The 12,230-nt window shown below is 33.9% G+C and overlaps 1 protein-coding gene across 4 annotated transcripts in view; it reads left to right on the top strand.

Annotated features, from left to right (window-relative positions):
* The window catches only part of TUSC3 (tumor suppressor candidate 3), a 241,470-nt gene that overhangs the window by 160,361 nt on the left and 68,879 nt on the right, over nt 1–12,230 (top strand). For 3 of the 4 annotated variants that reach the window (XR_006817428.1, XM_045997775.1, XM_045997774.1), the window contains exon 6: nt 1,326–1,415. The exons of the other annotated variant lie outside the window; for it this stretch is intronic. Coding sequence is in view for 2 of the 3 variants with exons in the window: in XM_045997775.1 (XP_045853731.1) it covers nt 1,326–1,415 (90 nt within the window). In the remaining variant the exon portion in view is untranslated. The remainder of the gene's footprint in view (nt 1–1,325; nt 1,416–12,230) is intronic. 4 annotated transcript variants of the gene reach the window in all.

Below are 12,230 nucleotides of genomic sequence, written 5' to 3'. Positions count from 1 at the left end.
GGTCTAAAATTGGTCTCTTATAAGCAGCATTTAGATGGGTCTTGAATTTTTAATCCATTGTGACAGTTTTGTTTTTTTTTTTAAAGATTGTATTTATTTATTTCAGATAGAGATTACAAGTAGGTGGAGAGGCAGGCAGAGAGAGAGGAGGAAGCAGGCGCCTCGCTGAGCAGAGAACCCGATATGGGGCTCGATCCCAGGACCCAGGGATCATGACCTGAGCCGAAGGTAGAGGCTTTAACCCACTGAGCCAACCTGGCGCCCACCCTGTGTTTTTTTATTTGAACTTTTAGTCCATTTACATTCAAAGTAAGATCTTATTTATTTATTTTTATTTCTGGAGATTTCTCTGATCCTTCCTTGCCTTTGTCACTTTGGCTCTTTCCAGTCAAAGAGTCCTCTTTAGTATTACTTGCAGGGCTGATTTAATGGTCAGTGAACTCCTTTAGTTTTTGTTTGGGAAATTCCTTATCTCTCCTTCTATTCTGAATGATAGCCTTGCTGCATAGAATATTCTTGGCTGTGGATTTTTCCCATTCAGCACGTTGAACATATCATGCGACTCTCTTCTGGCCTGTTAAATTTCTGCTGAGAAATCTCCAGCTACCCTTATGGATCTTATGAGTTAAGGACTTCTTTTACCTTGCTGCTTTTAAGATTTGTTCTTTATCAGTATATGTCTTGGTGTTGGCTTGCATTTGTTGATTTTGATTAGAAGTTCTCTGTGCCTCCTGGATCTGGATGTCTGTTGCCTTCCCAAGATAAGTGAAGAATTCTGCTGTTATTTTTTGAAATAAATATTCTACTCCCTTTTCTCTTTTCTTGTTCTGGGACTCCTATGTTATTACGTTTGATGAAGTCACTGAGTTCCCTAAGTCTATTCTCATGTTCCATAATTCTTTCTCTCTTTTGTTCAGCTTCATTATTTTATCTTCTGGGTCACTTATGTGTGTTCCTCTGCTTCTTCTAGCCTGCTGTTCATTGCATCAAGCCAGTTTCCAATCTCATTCATTGTATTCTTCATCTCTGTGGTATGGGTCTCCTTGATGTCTTCTATTCTTTTCTCAAGCCCAGTGAGTATCCTTATGATTATTGCTTTAAATTTTCCATCAGGCCTATTACTTATATCGCTGGCTATGGCTTTATCTTGCTCTTTCATTTGGGATTAATTCCCAAAGTCCCATAGTTAGTAAGTAAAGATTATTCTAATGGGTGAAGTGATACATGATTTTTTTAAATTTAGTTTTGTGACCATTATTTTTAAAAGATGCAGAATTCTTACATATTTTGATTTATATATTATAACATTACACCCTGTTTTTCAGTGTATAGTTTTTGCTATGACTTCTGGGCAGATGTGGAATCATATCCGTGGACCTCCATATGCTCATAAGAACCCACACAATGGACAAGTGGTAAGTGTTTGTTCTAAGCATTCATATTTTGTCAACTTTAATCCTGCTTATTTTTAATATAGTATTCACACACAACATGGGGCCCGATTAAGGACCCCAAGATAAAGAGTCAGGTGCTCTACTGACTGGGCCAGTCAGGTACCCCTTTCATCCTGTTTATATAGGAATCAAAAATCATGTGCAGTATTTAGTGAGAACAGATTTTGTCTGTAAGTCTAAAGTTTTGTCCTTTCTCATCTAATACTACCTCTACTATATATACACATGCATGTATAATAGTATGTTTTTTTAGGGTAAGGACTGCTTTACTGTTTAAGAAAATTAGGGTACCTACCACATGAAATAAACATTCATAACCTAGTTTTTCACCTTTACATATTGCTACAGCAGTGTGATGTAATGCCAGGAGAGGCAATAGGAATAGTTTATAGTCAGTGTCCCATTAATGGTAAATTCAGTTAAGAACAGATTAATTAAAATATCATTCAGAACCCTGGCAGTCATCACATTAGAATGCTACGAAGTGTTTGCTACAACATTAATAGGGAAATTGATGTGCAGTTGAATCAGTAGCAAAGTTCACATTAGTAACTGCTACTGAATTTATTTATTTTGTTGCTTTACTTTTTTAGGTTTTTTGTTTTTGTTTGGTGAATGGGATATATTGTAATATATCAGCTTTGGAAAACTAGATCAACTGTCTTTGGGGCTTAATATTTATTAGGTTGGTGAAGATTAACTGTTTAAAAATGTGACCTCTGCTTTTTCATTTTGAAAACACAGATTTTGAGAGAATAATGTAATGACATCCTTCATGTACCTGTTACCAAAAAATTACTAGCTCATAACAATACTTGTTTCATCTCTTCTTCCTTTCAGTTCTCTTCACCTTCCATCAGATGATTCTGAAATAAGTGCTCAATATAATTTCATTTCATACAGAAATACTTTAGTAGGTATCCCTACAAGACAAGGTCTTTGAAAATCATAACCATGTTGCCACAATCACCTAGAATATTAAATTCTTAATTTCTTTTTTTGTATATAATTTCTTTTTTTGTATATAAATTCTTAACTCCTAAAATTGCAGTTTTGAATGAAATTTTCATATGGCAGAATGTTACAAATTCTCTGTTTAACTCCGTAACATAAGTTCGAGATTTACTCTTCACTGTTTATAGTGCTTCAAATACCTATAATATTAAAGCCAACAAGTTATTATTTCTTCTTCCTACATTATGACTTTCTTTGAACTTCTTTATGGAACTCTGTACATTGGGAAATAATTCACTTTGTTCATTGCCCAGTCAGGTTTTAAGGACTAGTTGCTAATTGCCAGAGTTAGGTAAGGATCAGTTTGGTCTCAGATTTCTCCTGAAGATGGCAATGATACAGAGTCAGAGTTTGGATGATCAGCTGCCATAGTCATTTAGACATAGGTTTTGCCATATGTGTATATTTTTGAAATCTTTCATTAGTTACAGGAGTTATTGAGTGTTTTTAATAATTAAATTATTTTAAAGAAAAATAAGTGGAAATAATTGTCAAGGAAATCTTTCCAACAGCCCGACTAGAAAGTGTTATCCTTTCCTCTCCTCCTTCCCAATACCCATACTCTTCTGTCCCTTTCCTATTTTATTTTTCCTTCGTAGCACTAAATCATCTAACATGCTATCAAATCTACTTATTTTGTATTATTTGTATTTGTCTGCCTTTTATCATGACACCAGTAAGACATAAAAAGTCCTGCTGTCAGGTACTTAACAGTTTTTGTTACTGATCTGTTCCTATTACATAAAGTCCTGACGCAAAGATTGGATCACTATTATGTTCCTACTACTTCAAAGTGTAAATTTAGGAAATCTTATTTGTTATTACTGTCTTTTAAGAGAATATTCCTTAGGTTGAAAAGCATTAAGCATTGCTTTTTATTTCATTTGTTAAAGTATATGGAAAATTAACCAACATTGTTATAAAATGTGCTGACTTGTATAGGGGAAGAAAAAATAAGTTTTTCTCTACTCTTCTGAGTTTTTGGCTAGGACCATTATAACAAAATACGGAATTATAAGGGGAAAACAGACTTTTTTTTTTTTTTTTAAAGATTTTATTTATTTATTTGACAGAGAGAGATCACAAGTAGATAGAGAGGCAGGCAGAGAGAGAGAGGGAAGCAGGCTCCCTGCTGAGCAGAGAGCCCGATGCGGGACTCGATCCCAGGACCCTGAGATCATGACCTGAGCCAAAGGCAGCGGCTTAACCCACTGAGCCACCCAGGCGCCCAAAACAGACATTTATTAAGTATACTTCCTCTATACATGGGAGGTACTCAGGAAAAAATCGGTAATACTCAGAGGTGACCAGGAAAAGCAAGGTAAGTAAAAGTCAGTTTATTGTGGAGAATTAAGTTACAGGTGCCTTCCCCCACTCCCCCACATTTCTTGATAAAGGTCTAAAGTTGTCTATAGGAATTTACCTTGTCCTTCCTGGTAGAGGGGGAGGAGGGACACATTTGTAATTTTATATGCTGCTTTTAGGCAGATTGGTGAGGCCAGAAGGCTTTCTTTTATCTTCTCCTCAACTGCCTTCAACTCAAAATAGTCCTTATATGAAAGTGGCATGCTTTTCTTACAGTAATCTCTATTATCTATTGCTTTTCTAAATCATCTAATCTTCTTACATGTAGTTTACTGGAGTAATAAGCTCCCCAAGTTTGTGCCAGTAACGGTAACTGACAATGGATGTGACCTATTGTTTACTGACTACATGTGAGGCAGTAGATTTCATAGCTGAGTGTTTTAGTCTACTAGGTGAATATTCCTAAAACATAAGTTATTATAATACATATGGACCTGAGTTACCGTTTACAATCCCAAGTACCTTTCCCATTTCCTCACCATTGTAATTTTACTTTTCAACCTGTTAACTCTTCTACTTTGCAAAGACACTCAGTGTTAGCCTATTTGTGCCGTTGTTTTTTTCCTAAATATATGCTTTTTTCTGCTTCTATTCCTGAAATGTCCTCTATATCTATCAAATTGTACCCATCCTTCATATCTCATCTGATTTTGCCATCCTGCTGAGATGCGTTATGTAATTACATTGGAAGTGCCCCCTACTTCCCTTTACATATTTATTAACATGTAGTTAGTCCATTTACATATCTATGCATTTTTAGTACAATAATTCTTCAATATTTTATATATCCCACTTTAGTCAAATCCTTAGACATAATGGAGTTTCTTTGAAGCTATTTTTATCTTGACAACTTGTATGTAGCTGGTCCTCAGGAAGTGTTTTATTAAATGATTATAAGGACTCATACTACAAGATTTTTGTTTCTAAAATTAGATTATCTTAATTCTCCTTTTAATTGTCTCACTAGTCAGAAGAATAATAGGATTAACATGTCACTGTTAATTCGGCATAAACCAGTTTTTCTGACAGGAACATTTATTTTAAAGTTCAGATTAGAGAGAGATTATTTGTTTAGAAAATTATTTATCTTTATCCACATTTTTATATTACTATTTTTCAGGTAGTGATTGGCATGGCCCTTAGGAAAAGGTATTCTGAGGCCCAGAGGAACACATTGGGAGAATTTTCTGTAAAGGGAAAAGCATTTCCTTCATACATACATCTTTTAACATATTTATCTTAACATTCAGCAACTTAATCAAGTTAGAAATAATGAAATTTATACCTATAGCTAAGGTATTTCAAAAGATGAATTTTGTTCCAACTCCTTACCCTCTTGTATTAAATAAAAAGATCTTAGAAATTCAGGAGCTTCTTGCTAGAGCAACGATGTGTGAATGTACTCCTGGCCACAGAGATGTGGATACAGGTTTAAGTTTATGTGAGATATTAACTGCTTAGCAGTATAGACAAAGCCTTTAGCCTGACTATTAAAGCACTGTGGAAAGGAGCAGCAGAATGTTGCCCGTTAGTATATAGCTTTTTTCTTGTTTTGCATTTTAACATATTCCCAACCAAATTTATCTTCCTGCCTTTTATATGCATAATGTCAACATACACTGAAACAGGAAATTATGGTTTAAGTTTTGTTTTAATGAATTGATTTACATAATAATGTGTTTTCATCTTACTGAAACAAAATACGAGATTAACTTTGCTTTACAAAATGATATGGTTACTGGTACAGAACTTTAAATAATGATTGTTCATTAGAATGATAATAGTAAATGTTTTTCTTTATAATAGATGTGTTTAAATTTCAAGATATAACTTGAAAATTAGTACCATCCTTCTTTGGTAATTTCTTCATATTTTAACCTGTATTTCTAAAGAGAAATTACCATGTAGGATTTGTGTTTTTTAGAATATTATAATGAGGTTGTTTACGTCTTTCAGTATGGAGTATCTTATGAATATATAAAGGAATTTTATAACTTGGCATTTATTCTTGATCACCAGTGTACATCAAGTGCGTTAGTGGGGAGTAAGCTGTAGAAGACAATTTCCATTTACGCTTTGGAGATTTATTTGTAGTTAACAAAGATCAGCTAATTGAGTTGTAATTTTGCTAATTACATAAATGGTTTACTTCAACTCTATGTTAGATGTTTTAAGGAATTTGTGTTAAATTATTCATGAAGAATTATTTATGTCAGTGTTAGGTTAACGTGAACTAACTTTGTAAATACTTGAGGATTGCATTATGAAGTTCTCTATGATTTCCAGAAATATTTATTTTTTTCCTTTTCTCTGAAGTTGTGATTTCTAAATAGAATTCTGGGTTATTAGTTCTTTTGTCCCAAACACTACATAATTAGATTGCCATTTTTCCTGTGCAAGTTTTATAGCAGTTGTCTTTATAAGATCTAGTTTTATATTTTTTAAGCATAAAAACCATATTATAAAAAGCCTTTATTTTTTTCCTCTGACCAGTTTTCATTTCAGGTATTGATTAGGATTATCACTTGATATTTTAGGAAATCCATAGAAATTCAAGTTCTTGAAAGAGAAGTACAAAGCTAACTGACTTTAGGTTACCAAATTTCAAAACGTATATTAAAGCTGCATTACTTAATAGAGCATTTTATTAATTGTGCAAGTTTCTTCTGTTACATTGGTGTATTTGTCTGTCCTTCAACAGACAGACATATGCACACATTTATGGCCATAGTAATAACCAAAATGTAGTGTGGAATCAGGGCCTTTTTAATAAATGGTGCTAGAGTAATGAAAAATACAGAATCTTAACAGTTGTCATATACCATAAACATAAATCCTCTCTGGATTATGGAGATAAATATGAATGGAAAACATGCTACATTGAAATACCTTACAATTAGGAACTATCATCATCAAGATAAGTCACAGAGTGGAGAAGATATTTGTAATACAGATGTCTTCACAAAGACTTGGATCCAGAAGACATAAACACAACTCAGTGGCAAAAATTTGGGGAAGACTTGATCACACTTTCTCAAAAGAGGCTATAGGAATGGCCACTAAACATATGAAAAGGATTTCAACCTTATTATTACCTATGTAAATGGAAGGTAAAACACAGTACAGTGCTATGATACCATCAGCATAATTAAAATCAGTAACACTGATACTGTGCAGAGTTTCAGTACCTAGAAAATGAATTCACTCAAGCAGTTTAAAAGCTGACAACATGTATTAAAACTGATCATACTCATACCCATGATCCTGAAATTTTTCATAAATATATATTTAAGAGAAATGCATACATATGAGTGCCAAATGCGGTGTAGAAAAATGTTAATAGCATTATTCTTAATAGCCCCAGAGTAGCAACAACCTAAATGTCTATCAGTAGAATAAATTATAAACAGTGAAATCATATAACTGCTTACAACAAAAAGAACAAATCTCAGAGCTATAAAGTGAAAGAAGCCTGGCACAAAACCAGGCAGAACTTATCCATGTGTTAAATATCAGGGAAGTGGTACCTTTGAGCTGTATGGGTTGTAACTGGAATGGCACAGGAGACAGCTTGTAGATACCCCATTTCTTCATTTAGGGGATAGGCACACAGGTGTGATCAGTTTGTGAAATTCATCTAACTTTAAACTTGTGAAATATGAACTTTTCTGGGTGTATGCTATACATCTATAAACATTTTTCTATACTCTAAAAACTGTAAGACATTGATAAAAGAAATGACAATAAACACAAATGGAAAGATATACAACACTCATAAGTCAGAAGAATTAACATTTGGATGTGCAGTGCATACTACACAATGCAGTCTATAGCTTCATTGTAATCCCTATCAAAATACCAATGGCAACCACAAATGGAACCACAAAAGATATGGAGTAACCAAAGCTGTCTTCAGAAAGAAAAATCTGGTGGTGTCAAGAGCCTTGATTTCAACGTATACTACCAAGCTATGGTAATCAAAACAGTATACTACTGTACAAAAACACATAGATCAGTGGAGCAGCTTGAAGTCCACAAATGACATTATTGGGGTTTATTACATGGGTTTAATATTTGACAAAGGAGGCAAGAATATACAATGGGGAAAAGATGGTCTCTTCAGTACTTGGTGTTGGGAAAACTGGACCACTTTCTTAACAATATACACCAAAAGACTCAGAAAGGGATTTAAGACTTCAACAAGCCTGGAAAAATTCTTAAAAGGTAACATAGTATTGGACATTTCTCTAAGCAATATTTTCCTTGATATTTCTTTAGGCAAGAGCAAAAAAGGCTAAAATCAACAAATGGGATTACGTCAAAAAAGCTTTTACATAGGGAAGGAAATCATTAACAAAATGAAAAGGCAGCCTACTAGATGGGAGAAGATATGTACAAATGATATATTTGATAAGGGGTTAATATCCAAAATACATAGAAAACTCAGACAACTCAGTATCAAAAAAAAAAAAAAAACAAAAACAAAACAAAACCAAAAAACAGTATAATTAAAAAATGAGCAGAGGACCTGAACAGTTTTCCAAAGAATACAACAGATACGGGAAGAGATGCTCAAAACCATTAATCGTCAGTGAGTGCAAATCAGAGCCACAACGAGGTATCACCTAATGTGGCAGAATGGAGAGAGTCGAAAAGACAAAGTAACAAGGGTTAGCAGGAGGAAAGGGAACGCTCCTGCAAGAATGGTGGGAAAGCAATATGATGACACCACTGTGAAAAACAGTATGGATGCTCCTCAAAATCTCAGAACTACTCTGTGATCCAGCAGTTGCACTTCTGGGTAGTTATCCAAAGAAAATGAAAATACTAATTTGAAAAGATAATATGCACCCCTATGTTTATTGCAGCATTATTTACAACAGCCAAGATATAGATGCAATGTAAGCGTTCATTATTAGGTGAAGAGATGAAGATGTGATGTACACACAAACACACACAATGGAATGTTTTTCAGCCATAAAGAAGGAAATCTTGTCATTTGAGGTGACATGGATGGACCTAGAGGATATCATGCTAAGTGAAGTAAGTCAGAGAAAGACAAATACCATAGAATTTCACTTGTATGTAGAATCCAAAGAACAAATTAAAGCAGAAACAGTCAAATACAGAGAACAAACTGTCACTTGTCAGGGGAGAGGCCAGGAGCTGAGAGATGGGTAGAATGGGGAAGAACATTAAAAATTACAAATTTCTATTTATAAGAAGAATGCAATGTACAGCATAGGGAATGTGGTAGTATTTTAACAATTTTGTATGGTGATGGATGTATGTAGTTTATTGTGATAATTTTGTCTTGTTAATAAATAGGGAATCACTATGTTGTACACCTGAAAATTAATAATCATTCAACTGCTCTTAAGAAAAATTTTCAGAACATAAAGGCTTTCAATGAATGCTTAAAAATCTCATGCTTTAGATGCTAATAATTCTGAGTTCAACCCTTTCACCTATTTTTTGTGTCTAATGGTCAAACTTACCCAAAAGACTGGTGCCAAAGATTAAATGAAATCGTTGTTATTATTCTCTGAACTCTTTTCCTTATTAGATGTTTGGTAAATACTGCATTCGTATTATCCATGTAGAAGTGAATGGTACATATTCATTGATAAGGAAATTTTGTTTAACCCAAAGCTTTCAAACTTACTTTGTCTCCATTCATCTTACATAGCTACTAGACACATTCTGAAAAATGCTGATATGTAATATATATAGTGCTTTTGATGCACGTTATCTTGTAGATACTAAGGAACAATACTGTGAGATCAGAGAGCAGGTATTTTATAAATAAAGAAAAATACTATTTCAAGATAAATGAGTTAGAATTACAATGGCAGGTCCTTTAACATGATAAAGTCATTCATGGACTAATTTCATGATAATTAGACTGAATTACTTTAAAATATATATATCTAAATTTATATGGTTAATAACAGTGGTTAATGTTTGAATCTTGATAAAATCCATTTTAAAATTTTGCCTGAAATGCTAAGAAATCTGAGTCCTGTGAGTCAGAGATAATGCCTGTTTTCTTCATAAAGATTGCCTATTGCCTATTTAAATATGGGTGAAAGGTCATGCAACCTCTGTAATCTTGACAAACAGAATCCTTTTAAATATGACCAAGACTTAATAAGATCCTGGAGGCTTAAAGATATATATGGCTAGGTGTAGTCCTAAAAATGTATCCTTTGCTTCCAGGCTGTTTTTCTCTATTGTTCTAATTAGTTTTTTAAATAGGATACTTTGCCTTCTTCTCTTTCAGCTTTTGCTTTTAAAATTTACTCTCTGATCATAATTAGTAAGTGTTCATTGTGGAAATTTAGAAAAGTATAAAATATGTATCAAATGATACCACCTTATAGTTTCTCATCAAGGGGAGAGACTGTATCAGGTAATCAAAGTGCTATCTATAGGTAATAGATTAAACTGTGAAGTAATAAATAGGAAATGCATAGCATTAAAAACTTAGCTAGTCATTCAAAATATGAGAAGAGAGCTTAAAAGGCCTCTGAGAATTGAATGACTTTTTCTTGCATCAAGATATAGATATATCTATATGTATATATACATATGTATTGTACATATATGTATATACACACATATATGTTTATAAATATGTATATATATATACACACACATATATACATAAATACCTTCTATATCCACACAGTTGAAAAAAGAGAATGAATCTGTACACATTCTCAGGATGATACAACAAAAACATGACAGTGAAATAGATTTTCAGGGTTAAGATGATTATATATGCTGATTATATGCAATATATGTGATTATATGCTGATGATATGTGCCTCATATACCTCTTCCTTCCTTCTGGTTACAACACTGATACAACACTGGTAGAGATTCATCAGAATGAGAAACTTAGAAGAGAATTACAAAGCCAAGTCAAGGAAACCCTAACACCAAAGTAAGGGAGAACTTCCATTAACATCAGGAGCTGTTGAAGTAAACATTGGCACACAGTTTCTTTTTGCTTATGAACTTGATTACAGTTCACTCTTTAAAAAAAAAAAAAGATTTTATTTATTTATTTGACAGACAGAGATGACAAGCAGGCGGGGGAGGGGGGAAGCAGACTCCCTGCCGAGCCACGAGCCTGATGCGGGACTCGATCCCAGGACCCCGGGATCATGACCTGAGCTGAAGGCAGAGGCTTTAACCCACTGAGCCACCCAGGTGCCCATCACAGTTCACTCTTATGTTTTCATTAATATGCTGACATGTATCTTACGTATCCCCCAGAAATACTGTTTCACTTCACATGCCCTTTCTCTTATCTTACCAGAGTGTGTCATGTTTTACTTTTCATGCTGTCTTGGCTCCACTGAGCTACTGGTGGGAAACACAAGCTCTTAACAGATCCATATGAAAAGCCATGGTTCTTCCTGTAGAACACCATTAAGTAGTGTTTCAGAAGTATAAGCTTCACAACCAATATTTTTCCCAACTTGATAAATTTGGAATCCTGTAATATTAGAGAAGTATTATCTGGACTCTTCTGACTTATAAAATTTCAGTATAGGTATACATGATTTCTGTTCCAATGCTACATTAAACATGACTGCCCTTATATATTGCCTGTCTTTCAAATAGTAGTGAAGGGATGTTTGGGATGAATTTGCCCCCCCACTCTCAGGGAACATTTGGTAGTTTCTAGATACAGTTTTGGTTTTACAACTGTGGGGGCAGCTGCCTGCTACTAACAGTAATAGAGGCCAGAGATGCTGGTAAACATCTTACAGTGCAGAGGACAGTTGCCCACAACAATGAATGGTCTGGTCCCAAAGGTCAGAATGTTAAAAGCAGCAGCCCTGTTTTAGAGCTACAAGAACCTTAATTTTGTCTTCTCAGATGTTTTGCAGCAAAGGAAACATTCCAACTAGCATTTATACTCAAAGGTTGACTTTCTTTTAAAAAAAAAAAAATTAAGTAAATAAATTTGAAGTAACCAGTGCACTGACCTATATAGTTCAATGTTTAGGATTGTTGTAAATATTGAAAGCCATCAGTAGATATATTGAAATAGAAATGTTATTTACATAATCGTTTCCTTTAATATACCTTAGTAAACGTGATTTAATCTGACATTTTATATGCTTAAAAAGAGATGTTTACATAAGAGAAAGTGAAAAAGATTCTTAATCCCAATCATTTTTATGCCTTTGTTCTGTAGTGTGTAAGAGAAACAAACAGCGTTGAATTTTTCCCAAGCTCTGCCTCTTACTGGTTATATCATTAGGAGGGAGAGTACTTAGTCTCTCTTCTGTATCTTTTTTTTTTTTTAAGATTTTATTTATTTATTTGACAGAGAGAGATCACAAGTAGGCAGAGAGAGAGGGGGGAAGCAGGCTCCCC

The sequence above is a fragment of the Meles meles genome, chromosome 2, assembly GCF_922984935.1.
Source record: "Meles meles chromosome 2, mMelMel3.1 paternal haplotype, whole genome shotgun sequence".
Lineage (NCBI taxonomy): Eukaryota > Metazoa > Chordata > Mammalia > Carnivora > Mustelidae > Meles > Meles meles.
Note: the sequence above shows the minus strand (reverse complement) of the source record. Positions and strands in the feature narration are given on the sequence as shown.